This window comes from Globicephala melas, chromosome 2 (genome assembly GCF_963455315.2).
Source record: "Globicephala melas chromosome 2, mGloMel1.2, whole genome shotgun sequence".
NCBI classification, from domain to species: Eukaryota; Metazoa; Chordata; class Mammalia; order Artiodactyla; family Delphinidae; genus Globicephala; species Globicephala melas.
Window position 1 is genome coordinate 83,936,633 of NC_083315.2, and position 25,088 is coordinate 83,961,720.

Below are 25,088 nucleotides of genomic sequence, written 5' to 3' on the forward strand. Positions count from 1 at the left end.
ACTGCTGTAGAGAAGTTGTATAGTTGTATGGTAAACTTTTGAAGACAATAAAGATTTAAAAACAAGAGGTGAAAAAACTCAATGATTTTTTAAAAATTTATTTAGTTTATTTATTTAGTTTTGGCTGCGTTGGGTGTTTGTTGCTGCACGCGGGCTTTCTCTAGTTGCGGGGAGTGGGGGCTACTCTTCGTTTGCCGTGTGCAGGCTTCTTATTGCGGTGGCTTCTCTTGTTGCAGAGCACGGGCTCTAGGCACGCGGGCTCAGTAGCTGTGGGTCATGGGCTCTAGAGTGCAGGCTCAGTAGTTGTGGCGCACAGGCTTAGTTGCTCCATGGCATGTGGGATCTTCCCAGACCAGGGCTCGAACCCGTGTCCCCTGCATTGGCAGGCGGATTCTTAACCACTGCGCCACCAGGGAAGCCCAAACCCAGTGATTCTGGTATTGATTTTCACAAAGTTTTTTATCCTATGATACCAAAATATTTAAAATTTTACAGAAGCAATGAGGTATTATTAAAATATTAATATATCAGTAATACTAAACATACTAATATTATTACATTAATAAGATGACTTTTATAATGCTTCTCAGTGAAATTTCTGTATTTGTGTCTTTACTGATTTTAGAGTGTTTGATTCAGTGTCTGTTGAAGTCTGTAAAAGTGTCTCTAAAAACTTACAAGGGAGCGCTACAAATGCTGACTGATACGCGTGTTATATTAAACTGCAGTACCGCATGTTGTATTGCTGTTAAGAGATATGATTTTTCTCTGACGGTGAATGGTTTCTGTTAAAGTTCTAAAGAAAACTAAGTACAATCTTTTCTGACTTACATAGTAGTTGTATTTTTGGAAAGTTTGTGACAGAATACTTTGTGTTTATATGTAAAGCAGAATTACTGGATTTTCATTTGTGAGAATCTAACAGGATAATAGAAAGTTGTATGAGATACAAGGCAATTCCTTTTTGAGTGACATTGTCTGGCATATTGCATGATTTCTGGTATCTTTTGACCGTGTCCATTAAATGTAGTAGTGGCCCCCAATTATTGAAATGATCCCTCTAAAAAACTTTTCTTAAACACTGAGAACCATTGCTCTAAGGTATTTTTCCCAAAATTTACTTGATGGTGGATTCTTTCTTGTTTTCACCCCCACGTAACCCTTGCTGTCCTACAGAATGTTTTTTAGGGAATGCTACCCTAGTGAGGTCTTTTTATCTATTCCCTATATACCTTAAGTCCTAGCCTTTTATTACTTTGCATCTTTTTTATTTTGTTTTAAAACTGTTTAGGAACAAATATGTATAAATCCTAAGGACTTGCATGTAGAACTGTTTGTATAATTTTATTAATTTTGATACTGTTTTAGGTTGGATCCTTGGAACAAGCTATGCTTGATGCTCTTGTAATGGATAGAGTTGCATTTGTAAAACTTCTTATTGAAAATGGAGTAAGCATGCATAAATTCCTTACCATTCCTAGACTGGAAGAACTTTACAACACTGTAAGTGTATGTTAAAATTCTTTGTGGACTAAGCTTTATCATCTTTGGAAAGTGTCATTTTACCTGAGTATATTCATTCCTATTGGTAAAACCTTTAATATTTTGCTGGATTACATGGAAAAATTACAGCCAGTCTTAGTATAGATTGTTTATATGACAGTCTGAAACCCTTTCCCTGTTTCTGGAGACCTTCTCTGTCACCATAGCCACATAGGAAAGAGATGTCGTTAGTGTTAACCCTTTCCTTCACCTCAACCCTTTTTAAAACTATAAGATCAAGTTCTTAATTATAGAGTCATTATATTTCTTCTTTTTCTTGGTGGTCATTTGTTACACCAAATTTCTTTTGATTCCTTTGACCAATGGAGAAATTACACATTGCTTTTTCTTTTCTCCTTTTTGTTGTTTACATTCATGATTTTGACCTTGTGGTGTCGTACTTTCAGCTTACGTACTGTTTTTCAATTTTTCTTTTAAAGAGCTCCTGAAAACTAATTATTCCTTTTACAAAGCCTTTCTCATTTTGTTTCAAATTTCATATCACTAACATTGGAGAGGGTAAATACTACTCTTCTTAATGGTTTTTCATTACTAATAGAAGTATACCTTGAAGAGTACTAGGACCAAATCCTAGCTTTCTAACTTTGACTTCTCTGCAAAGCTGTTTACTTTTATTTATCAGTTTCTACCTATTTATCTCTTTCTTTTCATTCCTAATGTCTTTGTACTACTCAATCATTTCCAGCCTATACTACTTCAGTAATCTCATTTCCTTGTCTATTTTCAAATCTTTAACCTAAATATTCTTATAGTGACATATTTTATCATATCTTTCCCCAGTTTAAAAACTTTTGATGGCTCCCCAGTATGTATAGAATAATACTCAAACCCTTCGCTTGATTTTCAGAGCTCTTCAGCTTTTGAAATTGTGCCTCAGCTATCTCTCTCACTTGGCCTTTTAATTCCTATCTCCCACCTCCTCATAGTGGATATTTCAACTATGTCATCTACGTACTATTTCCCCAAAATATAAACTTTTTAAAAAAGCATTACTTGTTTACACAGTGCTGGTATGTGTTTTTCTTCCAGCTACTACTACCCACTTACTGGATTTTATTCTTTGTTTGGAACCTAGTTAAAATGCCGAGGCAGTACTACATTGAAGCCCAGTGGTGCAGTTTGTTAAGTACAGTTATGTCTTCTACTGTGGATTGTAAATTTCCTTTGAGTAGGGATTTGTTGGCGTTCTACTGTCTCTAGCAAATAGATGTAAAAATTATTCATTGTGCCGAAGTAAGGTTTATCCCTGAAATGTAAAGCAAATATAAAACACTAAAAATAAAAATTGATCCCATTAGCAAGGAAAGTAATTTTTTTAACTGTATAACTCAAAGTTATTAAGATAATAGTTAACATTCAGCATCAATTATTGATAAAATTTTTTAAATTTAAGGGATTATATATAACATGGTAAAGCAGTGGTTCTCAAACTTTTTGTTATCAAGATCCTATTACATAAAATAATTGAGGACATCAAAGAGCTGTTCTAGAGAGGTTTTGCTTATGTATGTTGATATGTACCATATTGGAATGTAACACCAAGAAATTTTAAAAATATTTATTAATTTGTACTTCAATACAAATAATAAATCCATTACATGTTAATGTATATAACATTTCCCAAGAAAACAAAAAAGAATTAATGAGGAGAGTAGAATACTTTTATGGCTTACAAATCTCTTTAATGTCTGGTTTCATAGAAGGCAGCTGGATTCTCATGTTTGCTTTTGAATTTAATATCACACATCATGAAGCCTCTGGAAAACTCCACTGAACACTGAGAGAATGAGAATGAATAAATGCAAATAACATTTTAACATGATTCTGAAAACACTTTTGATCTTGTGGGCCTCCTAAAAGGGTCTTGGGGGCCTTCAGGAGTCCCCAGATTGTACTTTTGAGAACTGCTGTGTTAAAGTATACTTATTTTTTACTAAGAAGTTATATTTAATGAATAAACATTAATGAATTAAGATAAAATAGAATTACAAAAATTGCATTTCTCTCTGATTATATATTATTAGAGAAAATACAATGAAGCTTCCTAATACTTAAAAACTATGAAATAATTCACACTCACTTAGAAGACACATTTATTTTTAAAAAATTAACTTACAGGCCTTCTGTCTTTATTTTTTATAATCCTTTGCATTTCAGAAATGTTTGAGCTGTAAATATTTTGTAAGGCTAAGTGCACTAAAATATTACCAATTTTTTGTAAATATTTCTACTAAGTTTCTTTATGTTAAAAATAAATGACATTTTAAATAAAAAAAATTAACTTACAGGGGAGAATGAGCTGAGGGAACTCAGCTCTTAAGTCTATAGACTAAATACTGTAAAAAGAATGCAGTATCAGTTATAGCCATCTTTAGATATTATATAGAATTTGAAAGCCAGTAAAATCAAAGAAAATAATATTGTTTTCAAAGGAATAATAAGTTTACCCACTTAGATTTGAAAATGTATTACCAAGTATATGTAATCAAAATGGAGAAGTACATTGAATTGATTACTACAATGACCTCATAAAAATTAACAGTAACACAGTGGTGGGAGAAAAATCTCATTTGGTATTTCTTTTAAACAATAGATTTAAAGTATTGACAATAATTCTCTTGATTTGTGCTACATAGAATCAATTGCAGTAAATTTCATATAGGTCAGAGCACTGTCCAAAAAGTTTAGAAGAATATCTTTTTGGCCCATTTATCTCAGTTTTGATGGGGGAACATATACTCCTGGGTATTTTTTCAAAATACAGGATACCATCAAAATAAGATTAATGTAAAAATGAAACTTGTCATTAGTCTACTGTAATATTATATTTAAATAGAATTAAGATAATAGGGAAAAGATGGCCTATATAAATGTTAAAAGTTTGTTACCCAAAATATTTAATGTATTGCTACAGCTTGATGATTAGTGGCAGAAACAGGTACAGACATTTTAACAAGAGGAAAGAGAATGTATGCCTCCATTATCAATGAAATATAAATTAAATTTAACATATAATTGTGAAGCTTGCAATGTTTGCATGACTTTTAGAAAAGAAAAGCTTTTGTGTTTTGCATAAGTAAAAATGTAAGAGCATAAGAAATTATATATCTTGTTAAAGGTAAATATGACAACGTGAAATAGTTACATCTTTTTCTTTGTTCCATTTTATGAACAGAACTTGTATAACTCAAAAACAATATAATTTGTGTAAGAACAAAAGTCCTGTAACAAAAAGGAAGTTGTTTAAGTTATTTTAGAAGAAAAATAATAGTTTGCTCTAATTATTTTCTCCTTAAAGAAACAAGGCCCAACTAATCCAATGCTATTTCATCTTGTTCGAGATGTCAAACAGGTAAAAGATTATTTTTGTTTTCGAAAAATGTTATTTTAAAAAAGTCATTTATACTTCATCTGTTTCTAGAAAGCATTTCAGTGCATCTTAAAATTAGCAATAAAGTGACTTTTTTTAGATCGAGATTAAAATAAGGGATAAATTTGTAGTAATACAGGAGTAAAGAGCATAATGTATCAGAAATCAAGAGAAAGGAAAGTTTATGAAATTAAAATCTGAGCTTCTAGTCATCCAGGATACAGTATGATGAATTTCTTAATGCTCATTTGTTCATAAAGGAAGGTCTTCTTTGTCTGTGTTAAGAAGAAATTTGTTCCCTGGGCATGTAAAGGACATTGAGAGAAACACAGATTGGTGATCTTCAATGGCAGATTTTGCCAATAAAAAGGCTGTAAATGTTCTGTCTTTCTTTCTGTGTATGTCTTTCTCCCGCCCCCCGCCACCATCTCTGTCTCTCTCCCTCTTCCCCCTTCTTTTATATTCAGTATTGGTAGTGATTTCATATATAAGGCTCTCATATGGTCTGAAGCCATTCTGTGGTGACTAAATTTGATACACTGATATTCCTCTTCTTTTCTACTGAATTCTCTGTGAATTAATAGTTTTAAACGCTTATTTAAAAATTATAACAATTTAAACTATTGATATCCAATAGTTTTATTTCCCTTGATGAAAAAGTACTCATATTTAGTTAACTGAATTATTTTTAAAGTTTCTGAACTGAAATGCTTTCCTTCTAGAATTCTTCATTCAAATGTTTTACTTGCCATTAAGTGTGGGTATACTATTAAAAAATGGAAAACTTGATAGAAATGTCATTTTCTGTGTTTTGTAATATGTTTAATACTAAACTAACATTTCATAGAAAGAACTTAGACTTTGTCATACTTAAAATTTTTTTTATTTTTTTCCATGTGCTTTTCTTTGTAGCTTTATTGAAATGTATTTCACATACCATAACATTCATCCATGTGAAGTGTATATATAGTTCAGTGACTTTCTATATTTAGGGTAGTGCCACCGTCACCACAATTTTAGAGTATTTACAGTACCCCCCAAAGTAACTTCATACCCATTAGCAGTCTCTCCCCATTCCTGCTACTTGTCTACTCCTTGCCTCTGAGCCCGCCCTAAGCAACTGTTAATTCTTTTCTATCTCTGTGGATTTTCCTATTCTGGACAGTTCACATTAATTTTTGTTTGTTTTGTTTAAGTAACTAAAGCTTTCTTTTTTTTTTTTTTCTTCCCAGAAAGCTTGAATAATGAGGGAGACCTTCAGTCCAGGGATTTCTTAAACACATTTGCATTATGATTTACTTATGTGGTTTAGCAGAACTATAGTTATTAATTCTGGGAACCTCACATAGGAGATTTGTTATATGTTAACTTCTTTTACATTGATGGCTATAATAATAAGCCCAGTTTTTCTACTTGCATAAGTGAAAAATCCTGACGTAAAAGCAGTAATTGAATATTTTCTAATTCAAATTAATGAGTTTTCTAAGAGTTATTTGTATAGCTTGAGAAATTGCTTATCTTTTTTTTAGATAACTCACATTATTTTCCTTAAATTAAGTATTTCCCATACAAGTGAATTCATAACATAAGGGTATTTGTCAGATTTAAAAAAAAATAAAACTAAAATATCTATCATACCTGACATCCTTAATCATAGAGCATATTTTGAGATTGCTTAAGATGAAATAAAAACAAAAATCTTGTATTTAAGGTGAAAATATGTTTTTTGATTAGTTTTTAAATTAGCGATCTAAAGAATATAGGTATCTAGAAATTAGAAACTTCACAGATGCAGCCAAAATATAAAAAGTATAAGCATTTTAAAAAGTACTAAGTTCATGAAGTTATAATTAGGGAAATGAAAAGAATGGTGATGGATGGTGTAAGAGGGCAGAATTGGTTAACATATATAACTCATCTGATGATTAAACCCTTTAACCAATAATTCATTCTGAAACTGTCTTTCCAAACTCACAAATGGATTATGTTCCAAAAGTTCATTTGTAAATTGATACCCTGGGAAAATGAATTTTTATCTCTGAACAATGTTATAGGCGGCAGTTGAATTCTAGTCAACGCTATAAAAACGTGTAATCTACAATATGGCCAATATAATTTTGGTTAAAAATATTTATAAGTATTAATGGGCCCTTCAGGAAACATTTATAGCATTATTTATGCAGGAAAATGCAACTTATGTGCCACGGCGAAACAGCATACTTGGCACTTAGAGGTTTCTTTGCCTGTGTGTGTGAAGTATTAGTACAGTGGAGAGATCGAATTATCTTCCTGTTGTAAGCCATACTCCTGTCCTGAGCCACACCGTTGGGACTTCAAAACTTCAGAATCTCTCTTCTTACAAAAGGAAACAGAAACAAATCACTCCCTTCTTCTGTAAAGTTAGCTGCTGGCAACTCCAGCTTCCTGTAACAAGTAAACATTTGTTATTTTGGAGAGTAGTAGGCACATTTCTAGGCATGGCATGGAAATATTGAGAAATACTATTTTGTCTTTTTAAAACTAATGCTTTGTTTTCAGGGGAATCTTCCTCCAGGATATAAGATCACTCTAATTGATATAGGACTTGTTATTGAATATCTTATGGGAGGAACCTATAGATGCACCTACACTCGGAAACGTTTTCGATTAATATATAATAGTCTTGGTGGAAATAATCGGGTATGTAATTAATATTTGGGGGAAGTCTATAGATGTGCTTTAAGATGAACTTACACACTTTAAAAGTTAAAAATTACTTAGAATGGTAAAAGTGGGATTGCCTTAAAAATATGAGATTTTAAACTAAGAGTACTTAGAAATATTTTGTAATTGAAATCCTGAAGAAACTATATATTTTTTTTGGTGTGCGTACACATATTTATATATACATCCATGAGTAAAAACTGATTTTTTTATAGCATAACAGCATATTTAAATCTATAAAATCTAATAAGCTTTTGTTTTCAGAGGTCTGGCAGAAATACCTCCAGCAGCACTCCTCAATTGCGAAAGAGTCAGGAATCTTTTGGCAATAGAGCAGATAAAAAGGAAAAAATGAGACATAATCATTTCATTAAAACAGCACAGCCCTACCGACCAAAGGTATATTTGTTTAAATATTACCCTTTCTGGCTTTCACATTTTGTTCTTTCTAAATTACTTAGTATTATGAAGCAAAAAACTACTTGTTTTAGTAAGAATTATCTTTTGTTTTTAGATATGGTATTATATCCTTGATTCTTCATTTTCCTATATGCCAAAAGATATTCATTGTTAATGATTCTGTTATTTTTTAGTATTTAACTATGATAATGACCAGAATTTTTAGATGCTTTGATTATTGCTTAACTGCCTCCTTTTATTCCATATTTACTTGATTAACAACATGCAAGACAGAGGTGTTATCCAAACTTTCCTTTCATTAATACTGTGTTTTATTGGATATTAGTTGAAATATTTAGGCCCTTTCTTTAATCCTGGAAAACTTCGTTGCAAAGACATTTTTTTGGAAATGACATTTCTATAAAATGAATAGCTATAATAAAAATCAAGTGTGTAAAATTTATGCTATTTTGATTTGTGCAGCTGTATGAAATTGAATAATAAAGGGTATTTTATTAAAATTCTCACATGAATGTCTTATGGCCTTATTTTGATGAGCCTTATAACATTTATTTTCTCTTAAAGATTGATACAGCTGTGGAAGAAGGAAAGAAGAAAAGAACCAAAGATGAAATTGTAGATATTGATGATCCAGAAACCAAGCGCTTTCCTTATCCACTTAATGAACTGCTAATTTGGGCTTGCCTTATGAAGAGGCAGGTCATGGCCCGTTTTTTGTGGCAGCATGGTGAAGAATCAATGGCTAAAGCATTAGTTGCCTGTAAGATCTATCGTTCAATGGCATATGAAGCAAAGCAGAGTGACCTCGTAGATGATACTTCAGAGGAATTGAAACAATATTCCAAGTAAGTTACATTTTATCATTTGAAACATTTTAAAATACAAAATGGAGGGGGTTTAAGTGGAGATTATAGTGCCATGCACTAATTAGGTTACATATTATAATTTTACTGGAAAAATTAAGAGAAACCCACTTTCTAAATGTTTTAAGTTTTTTTTTTAAAAACTCAAAAAGAAACTTTGCTGCCTAGGCATGTATATTGTTTGCAGTTCAAGAGTTAAATATCTCAACAAGAAAGAAGAAATGCCAGAAATCAGTTTAATAATTAGTTGTACATAATAGCAATTAGATTAGGAAAAGTTCCATTTGAAGTGGTGGGGAAAGGAAGAAAGTGAGGTTTGAGCTGTAGTCTAAGGAAATAAATTTAATTCAGCTGGAAGGGCATTTCAGCTGGTGGGACTACATACGTAGAAGAATAAAATAGTTCACAAGTTTTACAGTCTACTTAGGGGAGTAATAGAATATTAAGCTAGAAAGGTAGTTTGTAGGAAGCTTTATAATAGAGAATAGGACCACCTTCCCCAAAAATGGGCTGTCTTTGGAAGAGAGTAAGAGTTGTTACTGGAAATAACTCAAATAGAGATCCTGTGATCATGTTACCAGGGATTTAAGATTAAGATGTTCTTCATATTAGGTTAGTCCCTATTCACATTATTCTTCCTCTCTACTGGGTACCAACCCTCTTCTGTGTTTGAAATATTATATAGAGACTTTCTGAACAGAGCATCTGAATATTGTCAGTTTTGGTTTCCTGTGAGTCTATAGGTTTATTTCTAGGACCAGGGGAAAGTGCTCCGGAGTCACATTTTCAGTCTTGTTCCTAATGTGGCATATTTTAATATTTTGTGATTTTCACATAGTAGTGGATATCTGAAAACGTAGGGCTACTATGATTCTGATGCCTCACATTTCCCTAAGTGTGTGTGTGAAAATACTAAAAACTGGAACATGTTATGAATGACTTAAGGATAATGGTTTAAAACTGCAATTTGGTGATCTGAATATGTTTTGGCTTTTATCTTTTGATAGTGATTTTGGTCAACTGGCAGTTGAATTATTAGAACAATCCTTCAGACAAGATGAAACCATGGCTATGAAATTGCTCACTTACGAACTGAAAAATTGGAGTAATTCCACCTGTCTTAAGTTAGCAGTTTCTTCAAGACTTAGACCTTTTGTAGCCCACACCTGTACACAAATGTTGTTATCTGATATGTGGATGGGAAGGCTGAATATGAGGAAAAATTCCTGGTACAAGGTATGCCTTAGAAATAATTTAATATAAAGTGTGTGATTAGATAAAAAAGAACAGAGGAATTAGCTCAGCTGTATAGTAAAATGCCTTGATTTGTGAGGGTGGTAGGGGTTGCGGTGTTGGCATTTTATCCCTCTTAGTCTTCACTCTGAATCCTTTTCAGGTGTGGTGTATAGTGATTGTTTCCCCAGTCTGAGCCAGGAGCATGAGAGCAACAAATGGGAGTATTGGCATTTATAGCAGCCATGAAAAAAAAGTTGTTGCTTTATGAAAAGATGATTCCCAAATTCTAAAATTCAGGACCTATCTACTAACTTAATAATCTGTTACTTTTAATTTGCTTGAAGTATATTGGATCTGCTCGGTTTTTATGGTTAAAAATTGGGGTAAAATGTTGTCTGGTACTTTCAGTTTCATTAGTGAGAGATTTTACTTTAAACTTTCCTTTTTGTTATTTTATGTCTGAAAAAAGGTATAGAAATATAGAAGGCAGAAATCAGGCAAGTAGTTTAATCACTGATCATTGTAAGTGGATAATAAATACTGATCATATACTAAAAATAATGGTGAAGGATTAACCCTGATATACAATTATAATAGAAACCCTGACACACAATTATAATTTCTTTGTGCTTGAGGATTTTGCAGGTAATACATAAAATTTTGGAAATAAACCTTTTTGTTTATAGAGGCACAAGCTGAGTAATCACGTTGTGACATGGAACACTTGCAGAGAGATTTAGGATAAAATTAAGCACATATTAACTTCATAAGGCTTACATTTTATTTAGACAAAAATGTATTTTCTGAACAAATTGTAACCTGATTTTTTAACAGGACAAGTGTATAATAATTATTAAATCTTTTCTATACCCTTATATCATAATACTCAAATGTTTTGTTACTCTTTAAAACAATTCAACCTGGCCTCTTTATATATAAGTAAAATGAAGTTTTTTTTCCCTGCACCACCAGGGGAAAAATGGCTAACTAATAATCAGGAGATTGTATACCTTTTTATTGCCTTTATTATATTCTTGAAGGCCATTAATTTTAAAATGTAAACTTTTGTGTTTCTAAAATTTTTAGGTCATACTAAGCATTTTAGTTCCACCTGCCATATTAATGTTAGAATATAAAACTAAGGCTGAAATGTCTCATATTCCACAATCTCAAGATGCTCATCAAATGACAATGGAAGATAGTGAGAACAACTTTCAAAACATAACAGAAGAGATTCCCATGGTAAGGAGGAGAAAAAATTTAAAGTAAATATAAATTTGTTGTGAATAAATGTACAATAAATGTTCTTTTTATTTTAGGAAGTATTTAAAGAAGTAAGAATATTGGACAGGAATGAAGGGAAGAATGAATTGGAGATACAAATAAAATCAAAAAAGCTTCCAATCACACGGAAGTTTTATGCCTTTTATCATGCACCAATTGTAAAATTCTGGTTTAACACGGTATGATTTTTTTTATTGAAGTATAATTGATACTATATGTTACAGTGTATAATATAGTGATTCACAATTTTAAAGGTTATACTCCATTTATAAAATTATAAAATATTGGCTATAGTCCCCATGTTGTACAATATATCCTTGTAGCTTATTTTATACCTAATAGCTTGTACTTCTTAATCCCCTACCTTTATATTGCCCCTCCCCCCCTTCCCTCTCCCCACTGGTAACTACTAGTTTGTTCTCTATATCTGTGAGTCTGCTTCTTTTTTGTTATATTCACTAGTTTGTTGTATTTTTAAGATTCCACGTATAAGTGATATCATACAATACTTGTCTTTCTCTGTCTGACTTCACTTAAGATAATACCCTCCAAGTCCATCCATGTTGCTGCAAATGGCAAAACTTCATTCTTTTTTATGGCTTAGTAATATTCCATTGTATATATTTACCACATCTTTGTCCATTCATCTGTTGATGGACACTTAGGTTGCTTCCATATCTTAGCAATTGTAAATAATGCTGCTATGAACATTGGGGTGCATGTATCTTTTTGAATTAGTAACATGGTATATTTTAAAATTGAGCAAAAATTGTTTTTACCACATTAAAAACCATTCAGTTTTATTAGTTAACGTACTAAGTTCCTACATGGTCTAAATAAACCTTTAACAATCCAACTATGATTCTCTATCAAAATACAGATTACAGTAATTCAGAAGAATTCTTGTTCTTTGGATAGAATGATCTGAGAATTGTGATTTTTTTGATTTACACAAAGAAGCCTAGTTATTTAGTAAACATGGATGTACAGTAATTTTATAACTTCTTATGGAAGGGTTACCTGTATTTTTCTTAGTTATTGATGAAGATGTATTTGTTTCAAATATGCCAACTTATATTCATGACTTTCTGTTGATTTAATGAATGTTTATCAAGATTTTAATGAATTAACATCCTTTTATCCTAAAAGCAAATGGTCACAACTATTTAAAATTTACAGTGATCCTCTGTCTTTAATACAAAGAATGATTCCCTGAACACTTAACTAATGGTGATCTATAGGAATGATTTAAATCAATGACAGATGTCATCTCCATTTAGATTTTCATTGTACATTTTACATTACAGGCTCTTTAAACATCCATGGAGTAGTAAAAATAAATGATTCCTACCTAATATTATTTTCAAATAATCTCAAATAATGCCAGTATAAAAAAGATGCTGATAATAATTACACCTGCCCACACATCATTCCCTGTGATCCTGTGATCAATACCACAAACAAATTTTATAAGTGTTTTAACTTTAGATTATTTTCTGTAATATTCTCAAGTAGAGTAATGCCAGAAAAGTTACTGACTTTAATGTTTTCTACTATGTATTCTGATATTTGTTTAGATTTGATTTTTGATTAAGTACTTTCACATTTTTTTCATCATTCAAGTTTCTTTCCACTGTGAACTCTTCAGGTGTTTTCTGAAGTATACATTTAGGACTGATGTCTTTCATCACTTATTACATTTGTAGGGTTTCTCTCCACTATGGATTCTCTGATGTTGAGCGAGGTAACAGGTCTGGTTGAAGGCTTTGTCACATTCTCTACATTTGTATGTTTTTTGCTATTATGGTTTTTTTCTACTTTTTCTACTGTTATTTTCTGATGTTTTTGAGAGCCAGTTAAAGGCTTTGCCACATTTGCTACATTTGTAAGGTTTCTTTCCAGTATGAGATCTCTGCTGAATAAGATATGAATGCTGATTAAAGGTACTGCCACATTCTGTACTTTTGTAAGTCTTCTCTGCAGTGTGAATTATCTGATGCTGCTTAAGATTTGAGCCCTGGGTAAAGGCTTTGCCACATTCTTTACATTTGTATAGTTTCTCCCCAGTATGAATTCTCTGATGTTGAGTACATTTTGAGCACCATTTGAAGGCTTTTCCACAGTCTTTACATTTATAAAGTTTCCCTCCAGTATGAATTTTCCTTTGTCTACTTAGATTTAATGATTGATTAAAGACTTTCCTACATTTATTACACTTGTAATATTCCTCTCTAGTATGAATACTCTGATGTTGAGTAAGTTGATGTTGAAGACTGATTAAAACCTTTATCACATTCACTACATTTGTAAGTCTTCTCTCCAATATGAATCCTCTTATATGTAGTAATATTTGAGCTTTGATAAAAGACATTCCTGTATTTATTACTTTTAGAATGGTTTTCTGAAAATTCAGTGCCCTGATGTTTCATAAGACTTGAGTCTTGGTCAAAGTTATTGTCTGATTCAATGCAGGGATAGCTTGTTGTTCCATTATAAATGCTGTTGTAGTTATTGAAAAATAGAGCTCTTGGTTAAGACCATACACAGTTTATTGCAGTTTAAATTTCCAAGTCGACAACTTTCATGTTTTCCCAGCAGCATTTTTTGGAATAAATCTTCCGTGCCTACTTTGTGGTCATCAAAATCTGGGTGTCGTAAGAAGACATAGTTGGGTATGTGGCTACTTTCTCCATTTCCTTTACATCCTAGAGATCCTTTTTTTGCTCCAAAAAGGTGACCAGATCCCTATAGCTCTCTAACATCTGTCCCTGTACAATTCCCATTGATCAAAGTCCAGTCATTCCCATTCCTCTTGAGAGAAATCTATGGCCACAACTTGGAATGTCAGCAGTCCCTGAGAAGCTGCCATTTCCTCCTGTTCTTCCTCCTGCTCTGGGTTGTTTTTTCATCAATATTATGTTGAAGAAACACATCAGCATCTTGAGAATATACCTTCAAAGGTGTCAGCACATCTCCCTCACCAGCTCCTACCCACAAGCCGAACTTTCATAGTTGACTTTGAAATGCTGAAAAGGCCAATTTCTCTCATCCTTTGTCTCAGGAATAACCAGCTCCTGGCCTTTAAAAATGCTTTGCTGAAACCCTTTCAGGAGTTTGGGTTTTTGGGGGCATGAGCCACCAGTCTTCTTGCATTGCCCTGCAGTAAACCTTTCTCTGCTCCAAACTCCAACATTTAGGTATTATTTGGCTGGGGCTGTGGCCGCAGTGGGTGCCCGCCCCCCACCCCCGGCTTGGGGCACCCCCTCCAGGAACCCTCTAGGGGTGGGGCCATGCATTCTGCACTCTCCCCCAAGTGACTGAGGGCGGAGCGGCCCCACCCTCACTGCCCCCCACCCCCCGCCCGGAATGGAGCTGGAGCCCAGGTCCCCGCAGAGCCAGCAAAATGTTTTTAAAAGATAGGCTTTAAGGGTACCTTTGGTTTAGAGTCCATACTAATCTTGATATAACTTAGGTCACTGGAAATCCATTTTCCACTTAAAAGAATAGTACGTTCTCTGATACACAATTATAATTTCTTCGTGCTTTTGGATTTTGCAGATAATGTTAAAATTTTGGAAATAAACCTTTCTGCAGTGTTAGTTGATGGTGAAAAGTAATCTAGATTATTCATATAGTTTTATTTTTCAGTGGTATGATAGCTTATTTCTTTAATCATAGTACATGTTTGGTTATCTGTCACATAATTGGTTTTTCCCTTGCCAGTGGAAGAACAAATTTTACTACCAGGTTAAAGAGCATACATGTCCATAGAGGAATGGACTCCATCTGAGAAACACATGAGATTGGTGCCTACTTTTTTCCAGGGGCCGAGTGAATGAGTTTTTACTCCCCAGGAAAACTTTTAAGTTGTTTTTGGTTTTTGTTGTCATGTTTGTTGTGTTTCATTTTCATCATTATCAGGCTTTTTTTGAATTGCCAAAGTATGCAAATGTTAGTTCTCTGTTAACTTTATGCTAATATGAACATTTGAGAATTTGTTCCTTCAACCATTGCTTTCTCACCTACACACATACCCATTAACCTGAGACTAATTCATTACGCTTCCTTCCCAATACGAAAATTTTCTTGCTCCATCTTGTTCAGATGTTGAAATTGTAAATCTGAATTACCTAATATAATCCCCAAATTCTGTCTCCACTAATGGAAATAACATAGGTTTCATATGTTTGCATTCGTATGAACAACTATTTAAAAATGGACAATTCAGGTGGCTCTAGGAATTTCTTTCTTCTTTCTTTGCATATTGCAGTTTACTTCTCTACTCCACCATAGTTCAAATCAAAGATATGGCTTATTTTAAAACTGATAGAGGCAAGGAAAACGATGAGAGAATTCTCAGCCACAATTGTTCAAGGGTCAGAGAGTCTGGGTTTTCCTCTGAAATGAAATGACTCTTCAAATGTTATTATATATTGTTCCTTATCATCTCCTTATAACCTTTCTTGTTAAGAGTCTCAAAGGTGGGATGTTCTCTTACCTAGGGAGAATGTTTTCCATATTTGTTTACATTTCTTGGGATTCAACCTCAGTGATTGGGAGCTAAGAAAATATTGGGTTGGCCAAAAAATTCGTTGGGTCTTTTCTGTAAGATGGCTGTAGTAGCACTTAGTTGTCTTCAACTTCATTCAAAACAATTTTGTTAGGCTGTATTGTGACAGCTGTCATATCAGCGTGCATTTAAAAAAAGCTTATCAAAATTGGTGAATTTTTGTGTAGCCGTTTTAATATTGAAGACGGAAGAAAACAACATTTTCAGCATATTATGTTTTATTGTTTCAAGAAAGATAAAAACAACTGAAATGCAAAAAAAGATTTGTGCAGTGTATGGAGAAGGTGCTGTGACTGATTGAATATGTCAGAAGTGGTTTGCGAAGTTTCATGCTGGAGATTTCTCGCTGGACGGTGCTCCGTGGTCAGGTAGACAGTTGAAGTTGATAATGATCAAATCAAGACATCGAGAACAATCAACGTTATACCACATGGGAGATAGCCGACATATTCAAAATATCCAAATCAAGCGTTGAAAATCATTTGCACCAGCTTGGTTATGTTAATCACTTTGATGTTTGGATTCCACATAAGTGGAAAAAATCTTCTTGACCGTATTTCTGCATGCGATTCCCTACTTAAATGTAACGAAAATATTCCGTTTTTAAAATGTGACAGGCAATGAAAACTGGATACTGTACAATAATGTGGACTGGAAAAGATCATGGGGCAAGTGAAATGAACCACCACCAACCACACCAAAGGCTGGTCTTCATCCAGAGAAGGCGATGTTGTGTATATGGTGGGATTGGAAGGGAGTCCTCTATTATGGGCTCCTTACAGAAAACCAAACAATTAATTCCAACAAGTACTGCTCCCAGTTAGACCAACTGAAAGCAGCACTCAATGAAAAGCTTCTGGAATTAGTCAACAGAAAATGCATAATCTTCCATCAGGATACCACAAGACCACATGTTTCTTTGATGACCAGGCAAGAACTCTTATGGCTTGGCTGAGTAGTTCTCATTCATCCGTCGTATTCACCAGACATGCACATTCAGATTTCCATTTATTTTGGCCTTTGCAAACTTCTCTTAATGGAAGAAATGTCCATTCCCTGGAGACTGTAAAAGGCATCTGGAACAGTTCTTTGCTCAAAAATACAAAAATTTTGGGAAGATGGAATTATGAAGTTGCCTGAAAAATGGCAGAAGGTAGTGGAACAAAAGGGTGACTACGTTGTTCAATAAAGTTCTTGGTGAAAATGAAAAATGTGTCTTTTATTTTTACTTAAAAACCAAAGGAACTGTTTGGCTAATCCAATACCAGTTGTCTTTCTTAGGAACACTACTTGGTTGGGGGAAGGAGGAGCCACATATTATGTGTTTCTTGATGGTGATGAAGTTCTATAGTATGATACTTGAGGTATAATATAAGTTAAGTGGAATTATGTGGACTATACTGAGAACATAAACCTGGTATTATAAAATTCTTCCTATGAGAAGTACTAAAAAGTCAACTAAAGTCTAGAATAACACACTTTTACCCTGGGGACCATTTATAAATGGTTGATTGATAAATGAAATGTCTGCATGGAAGAAGAGTTACTTCCGAAACTTTTTTAATGATTGAAGCTGGGAGATACTTCACAGGGGCTCATTTCGTCTCTTTTTTTGTGTATGCTTGGAAATTTTCATAGTAAAGAAATTGTATTTTATAATAAATTTTATTCATATCTTGTATTTTCTTTTTTTATTAGTTGGCATACTTAGGATTTCTGATGCTTTATACATTTGTCGTTCTTGTACAAATGGAACAATTACCTTCAGTTCAAGAATGGATTGTTATTGCTTATATTTTTACCTATGCTATTGAGAAAGTCCGTGAGGTATGTCTTTAGTTTTTCCTACCAATAACTTAGTGTATATATGGAGGGTGTTACGTTTTGTTTTGGTTATGTGTGTGGGTATATGTTATTCATACCCACACACATAACCATGATGTAGGTGAGTATATTCATATACCCACCTATATCACCCAGTAGGTGATGTTATTGAAGTATATAGATTGTTTGGTTTTGCTGTTCTAAAAGTGATGGCCAAAGAATAGAGATTGTGTGGTTAACTTTGTCACAATTACAAAGATAATGATTTGTCTCAAAAAATAGATTTGTTTTTGTCTTACTTCCTCAACATTCATATTTGTGTTCTTTGCCATTCTCAAAAAGTATTAAATATACATATAGCCAATAAGGTAGATAAATTATAAGTATATTCTTACTTTGCTCTTAGGTTGTACTGCTCTAAAGTGTACTGTATTGCCCATTGAATTATCATTTAGATTTAGATCCCTATGTCTATCAGAGTTTTCAGTTTAAAATTGTAAATTTTCTAATATCCTGATTTTGGAAAAAAAGGTTTTTAAAAAAGTTTTATACTTTCTGTTTAATCTAGTACCTATATAAATGTTGTTTTATAACACAGTTATTTAAATACATATGAATTATTTCATGTCTCTACATTTAGAGAGTACACGAAATTGCAAAAATAGAAGGCATTTTACTTCCCTCCCACTTAGGTATAATAGGAATTTAATAGCTTATGCATTTTAAATGCCTTTGAGTGCCACAGCCCATATGTTTATGAAATCTGTTGTTTTACTAACATGTGTGAAGAAATTAAGTTGTTAAATTGTGAAAGCAAGTTGCATATAATTTTTTTATTCATAAAACAGTTCTGCAAGGATTTATTAGATAGTAATAAAAGTGATTGCCTCTAGTGGGAAGGAGAATTAGTTGGCTGGGTTGAAGAGTGGAAGGGAGACTTTTCAGTATTTACTTTTGATACACTATGATTTTGAAGCTCTAAATGTATTACCATTCCCCACAAAAAATTTAAAATATTTTTTATATTAAAGAGCTAAGTATAGCTACTTAAACCATTGAGTTGTTTACTTTCTGCAAATAAGGCACCTTTGGAAGATCCTACCTGGATATCCTAGTGTTGTTTCAGTGAAAAATAAAACAACTTTTGATAGGTATCTCACATTCCAAGTCTAGAGAATTGTGTTCTAATCCAGGATTTTCAGTGTCTTAGTTGGATGACCTTGGTTGAGCAGGTCATTTATTTGTGGGTCTTTTTTTTACCTTTTTTCCCCCTATGTATAGAGAATGAGGATAAGAAGTATCTGCCTTTGATATCTTATTGAATTGTTTTGGTGATCAAATGCCAAGACAGTCAAAATACTTTGAAATATTAAATGATATATAAAATTCTGCTCTGACAGTATAATTGAATTCTGGTATATGTTTTAATAGGAAGAAAGTGATGAAACCTTTTTTTTTTTTTTTTTTAAACCTGTAGATCTTTATGTCTGAAGCTGGAAAAATAAGCCAGAAGATTAAAGTGTGGTTTAGTGATTACTTCAATATCAGTGATACAATTGCCATAATTTCTTTCTTCATTGGATTTGGACTAAGATTTGGAGCAAAATGGAACTTTGAGAATGCATATGATAATCATGTTTTTGTGGCTGGAAGATTAATTTACTGTCTTAACATAATATTTTGGTATGTGCGTTTGCTAGATTTTCTAGCTGTAAATCAACAGGCAGGACCTTATGTAATGATGATTGGAAAAATGGTAAGTTGAGAGGTGTCTGACAATACTCATGGGTTTATTGATATTTTTTCTTAAAATCATAAAAATATGTTATTAATATAGTTTTACTTGAACCAGAGAATGATAGTTCATGTTTATTTGCCTCATATTGCAAATAGACCCATTCCTAAGGATATTAGCTTTTTTAAAAATTTATTTATTTATTTGTTTTTGGCTGAGTTGGGTCTTTGTTGCTGCGCGTGGTCTTTCTCTAGTTGCAGTGAGCGGGGGCTACCCTTTGTTGTGATGTGCGGGCTTCTCATTGCGGTGGCTTCTCCTGTTGCAGAGCATGGACTCCAGGTGCATGGGCTTCAGTAGTTGTGGCATGTGGGCTCAGTGGTTGTGGCTTACGGGCTCTAGAGTGCAGGCTTAGTAGTTGTCGCTCACAGGCTTCGTTGCTCCATGTCATGTGGGATCTTCCCGGACCAGGGCTCGAACCTGTGTCCCCTGCATTGGCAGGTGGATTCTTAGCCACTGTGCCACCAGGAAAGCCCAGGATATTAACTTTTGAAGAAAATATTTGAGGGGATAAAGTTAGGAAACCTTATTTTATTTGTTTTCTCTTGAAATACTTTAATTTTTAAATGTTACTTGCTAGGGCTATTTGAAAAATATGAACTTGCCAGCTCCAATCTATGAGTTTCTTTTCATCTTTACTGCCACTACCCTAAACCCAATCTGTCATCATCTGGCACTGGCAGTAGTATAGTAATCTGTTTACTCACAAGCACTCTGGCCTGTCTTCAATCTATATTATAGCCAGAGTAATATTTCAAAATGCAAATCTGTATATGTCAGTTCTCCTTCTTAAAAACATCTTTTAATGATTTTGCATTACTGCTAGAAATCAGTGTACTTAATAATGAAACCCATAAGCCTTGTCCAATTTGACTGTTGCTTTCCTTCCTTTCTTCCTCCCTCCTTCCCTTCTTCTCTCCCTCCCTCCCTTTAAATTTTGAGATAGTTACAGATTAACATGCAGTTGTAAGAAATAATACAGAACGATTCTGTGTACTCTTTACCTAGTTTCCTCCAGTAGTAACATCTTCCTTGCTTTCTTAAGTCTCACCTCTTACCATTTTTGACCTCTTATTTGTGTTCTAGTCACACAAACCTTTATCTTTTTCCTTTAACACAGCCCCTATCAGAGAACCAAGAATAGCTCATGTTCTTTCTGTGTAAAATGATCACCCTCATCTACACTCATATCCTTAGCTTTTTTCATTAATTAACTTAGTTTTGTCCTCCAGATCTTGGCTTCAGCATGTTTTTTTTCAGGGAAGCTTTTTTGATCTTTTTCAACTAGATCAAGTTTATTTGCTGTATAATTTTATGGGACCCATGTTTTTCCCTTCAGAATATTTATCTGTGTCTAACTGTATTTTAAACTACATTCTTATTGTATTATTTATATTCTCCTCTAGACTTTAAATTCCTTGGAGTAGAAACCTTGTCTGGTGTTGGTCACCTTTATATCTCTAGTATCTCAATACTTATCACTTTAGTAGATTCCTCCTTAGTAAATATTTGTTGGTTGGGTGGATAAGCCATTTCAAGTAGGAAAAAAACAACATAAAAATACTGAACATTAATTGTATTTTCATAGGTTGGTAGTTAAGATTTTTTTCTCTTATTTTTATATCCTTAGCAGCAGATTATAAATTAAAAAACTGTAATTGTTCACCAAGTAGTTTTTAATGTTTATTATATTTTCACTGTTACGCAAGACAGTGCAGATTGGTTATTAGGATATTGTCCCTGAACTTTGTGAAACCACATTTCTCTTTTTTGACTTTATCAGTCCTCTAGTTATTTTTAACAGTTACATAATCTAGCTTGAGGAGCCTATCCTACATAAAGTATTTTAGGAAATTATATGAGATATTAGTAAAACTATCAATGTGGTTTATTGATTAAGTTAATGAGTAGGGGATATAGGGATTCATGGAAAGAGAGAAATTTGTGGAGGTTTTTGTTAAAGCAGTGGAATCTGAGCCATTCTTCAAAAGCTTGAGAGAGATGGGAGTAAAAAGGAACAGACTGACTGGAAATTTTTTTGTGATGAGGTATAGTTTGTTAGCAAATTGGTTAGACAGGGCGTAGTAGCTTGGAGTATATAGAACATTGAAAACTAGGACTTTAGAGAAGAAAAATATAGGGGAAACCATTGAAGAGTTTTCCCGCCAATTTTTGATTTTTCTTTACCATAAAAGAAGTAGGTTGACATTTCTCTGTCTTTCCTTATCATCTTGGAGTGACTTTTCAGTGTATGGATATTGAAAGCAGCTAGTCAGATTGTTCATTATGATGATTTTCAACCAGTGGGGCAGTCTGAAGAAGTCTCACAAGGGTTCCTCATGCTCAGTTCCAACCCACCACACTAATCTTGTCCCTTATTAATGCACTTTGCAAGATAATGCTAACTAAACAAATACCGTCAGTGGTTTATATCTTTAGGTATCTCTTTCCTCCTATCTTTACTGACCCAGACTGTTTTTAAAATTTATATCCAGAACATCTAATCTTTTCCTGATATAATATGCCCAATATTTTGCTCTTTCCCATAGGCTTAACCAACTGGCAGGTTTTGTTTTTAAAATACAGATGTCAGGTTTAATGTGCAGTATTTTATGCACTGAGCTGAAAAAATCTAAAATGTACTGGGCCTACTCCTACCATAAATTTGGGCCTACTCCTGCCATAAATTACTTCCGGTTTTAAGTTGAAAAAGGCAAACTCTATTATGCTTCTGTTGCTTTTGTGAACGTAACTTTTCTTTCCTTATTCTAAAATTACTATTCATTGCAGAAAATTTTAGCAAGTGCAGACAAACTACCCTCCAGAGACATCCAATATTAACAGTTTGATGTATACCTTTCCATCCTTCAAGACATATATATGAATACGTGTGTTTATTTGTGTCAAACTTCACACGAATAAATGTATATAATAGTTTTATCGAAATGGGCTCATTATGTGTATGCTGTTTCTCAGTTCTTTTTAAAATTGGTCTTCTAGATTAAATTTATCTTTTAAGTAACCCCACTAGCTCACAGGATTATCAGCATTGCTTTGCATCATGAAGACAAAATTTTTACATTTTTTGAATACAGAGTTTCATTATTATACTTGATTTTCCGCACTACACATTTTCCCTCTAGGAGAGTGTATCCTACTCTCCCCAGTTAAGAATTACTGGTTTATTATTTGTCACATCAAAGAAGTACTTATTATCCATTTTGCATTCTTTCATGAAGTAGTGATATTTCCAGGAAAAGTTAGGGGAGTTAAGGTTTTGGGGGAGGAACTGGTTTTAGCCTAAAGTTTTAGGGCAAAAAACCACTCTAGCTCTCATTGTCTACCAGATTATTTAGTGACTTAGTGTTATTGGGTTAATTTAATGGTGATATACAGTAAATGGAAGGTGCAGGAAGTATAAAAGTGAACAATCTTAATAACAGATGGAGATGGGAAAAGTAAGGAAGCCAAGAGAGAGTGGAGCTGTCTGGATTTCCATCTGAATCTTACCTCTAATGTACTCCCAACACTCCCACCGGTTCTCCCATCCCAATTATAGGGAGCTGAAATATATATTTCATTTTCTTCTTTACCTTTGATCTTCTTTAGAACCACCCTCCACCAGGATTATGTCTTTCCCCTTGTCAACCATTTATTTATCATATCATTATCTCTTTTCTCCTAGTGCCATCTTCCCTTTCTACCTCCTTCATTACTCTCAGATGGTTAATGTTCTAATTATCTGCTTAAAGTAGATGCTGCAAAGTATAAGAAATCCTTCATTAAAGTATAGCTTTAATGAATAAAGGAGATGATTTTATAGTATGTAGTAGATTCCTAGAGTAACTTAACATTTTTTAATCATTGGGTATCTGTTATGTTATGCATTATACTAAGCTGAGACTACAAAGATGAATAAGACGTGGTCCAGATCCTCATGGAATTCACAGTCTAGTATATAAGACAAGCATGTGAGCAGATAGAGAAAGATATGATAAGCTGTTTTGTGAAGACAAAGCTTTCACAAGGAACATGGTATTTGAAAAAAGTTTAGAAAATAGGTAGGAATTTTTCCTGAGCAGGGAATTTCTAATCAGAGAAAACAGCTTCATATCTTTCATAAAGATATGAAAGATTAAAGTAGAAGAAATCTTCACATTTGACATCTTTAATAGAGATCAGACTGATGAAAATTACATGGTAAATGCTGAACTCGTCCTACTCACTCCATATACCTATACATTCAAGCTAGGAACCCTCATTTTAGATATAAGAAATGGAATATTCAGATATTTTAATTAGTTAAATTTAGATCAAATATAAGGAAGATTGTCAAATAGGCTTTATGCGAAAGGTATGAAATCCAGAGAACTCTGAATCATCAGCCAACAGACCTTGAATAAATTTAGAATATTTCAGGTTTGGGTTTTGATTTGAACTTTTGAGTTGGGCTTTTTCTTTATTTAATTTGGATTCCAAATTACAGCAAATGCCGCAAGTAATGTTTTGATGAATTATTTGCCTTTAAAAAATCTTTTATCCCAAGATTTTGTTTATTGAAAACATATATTCTTTTAGTAGTTCTCTTAAGTGGTCAAATAAGGCATTATTTAACCATTTTACAAAGAAAAAAACTGAATCTTGGGCGGTGTATGGGATTTTTTTATTGTAAGTCACAGGGACTCAACTCTAACTTAATTTTAAAAAAATTTATTGGCAGATCTAACAATTTTAAAGGTAAAGGATCAAGACTAAATGATTATTTATAAATAAATATTTTATAATTTCTCCATCTAGTGTAGACTTACTGTCCTCTTTACTTTTCACAGTCCTGCCTTCCATTTCTACTCTCACTATATACTTGTTCAAAACATATGAAAATGTCTTAGTAATTTCTTTTAGATAGATTTATTACTGCAATTATTGTTAGTTCATAGTAGATTAAAGTACAGATTTATTGTAAATGTAGTCTCTTGATCTCCATGGGATTTTCCCCTTAGATTATTATTTGTGGATGAATATTATTACATATTACCAGAGTGACACTACATTCACTTTCTTAGATGTAAGTGCTGAACACTTGTACACATAAATAAGTGGATAGAAATTGAAGTTTCATTATAGCATTTCACTTAATTCTTTGAATTCCTGAGTAATGATGTCAAAATTCACATTGTGATTTAGTAATAAAAATTGTTTTTTAATGATTTATTATGTGATAGTTCAGTTAGGCTCTTTTTCAATTTTGTTGAAATTAAAGAATTGCAAACTACGTGACTTGCAAAAGAATTTGTTAACCAGATACGGGTATCACTAATTTTTTCAACACCCATACTGATAATTCAGTTTGTTGTTTTATTTACCTCCTAGGAGGTTTTCACAGCCCAGGAGACAAGGCACCATGGTAGGGTTCACGATGGGTGAGAAGAATGCCTTTCTTTTGTGAAGTGGGCAAAAGATACT

At 33.1% G+C, this 25,088-nt stretch overlaps 1 protein-coding gene across 3 annotated transcripts in view; it reads left to right on the plus strand.

The window, feature by feature from the left end:
* TRPM7 (transient receptor potential cation channel subfamily M member 7) overlaps positions 1–25,088 on the plus strand; it is a 122,136-nt gene that overhangs the window by 58,989 nt on the left and 38,059 nt on the right. For all 3 annotated transcript variants that reach the window (XM_030842838.2, XM_030842840.2, XM_060294268.1), the window contains exons 12-21: positions 1,369–1,503; positions 4,862–4,915; positions 7,472–7,612; positions 7,901–8,035; positions 8,621–8,901; positions 9,927–10,155; positions 11,242–11,397; positions 11,475–11,618; positions 17,708–17,836; positions 19,311–19,589. In XM_030842838.2, coding sequence (XP_030698698.1) covers positions 1,369–1,503; positions 4,862–4,915; positions 7,472–7,612; positions 7,901–8,035; positions 8,621–8,901; positions 9,927–10,155; positions 11,242–11,397; positions 11,475–11,618; positions 17,708–17,836; positions 19,311–19,589 — 1,683 coding nt within the window. The remainder of the gene's footprint in view (positions 1–1,368; positions 1,504–4,861; positions 4,916–7,471; positions 7,613–7,900; positions 8,036–8,620; positions 8,902–9,926; positions 10,156–11,241; positions 11,398–11,474; positions 11,619–17,707; positions 17,837–19,310; positions 19,590–25,088) is intronic.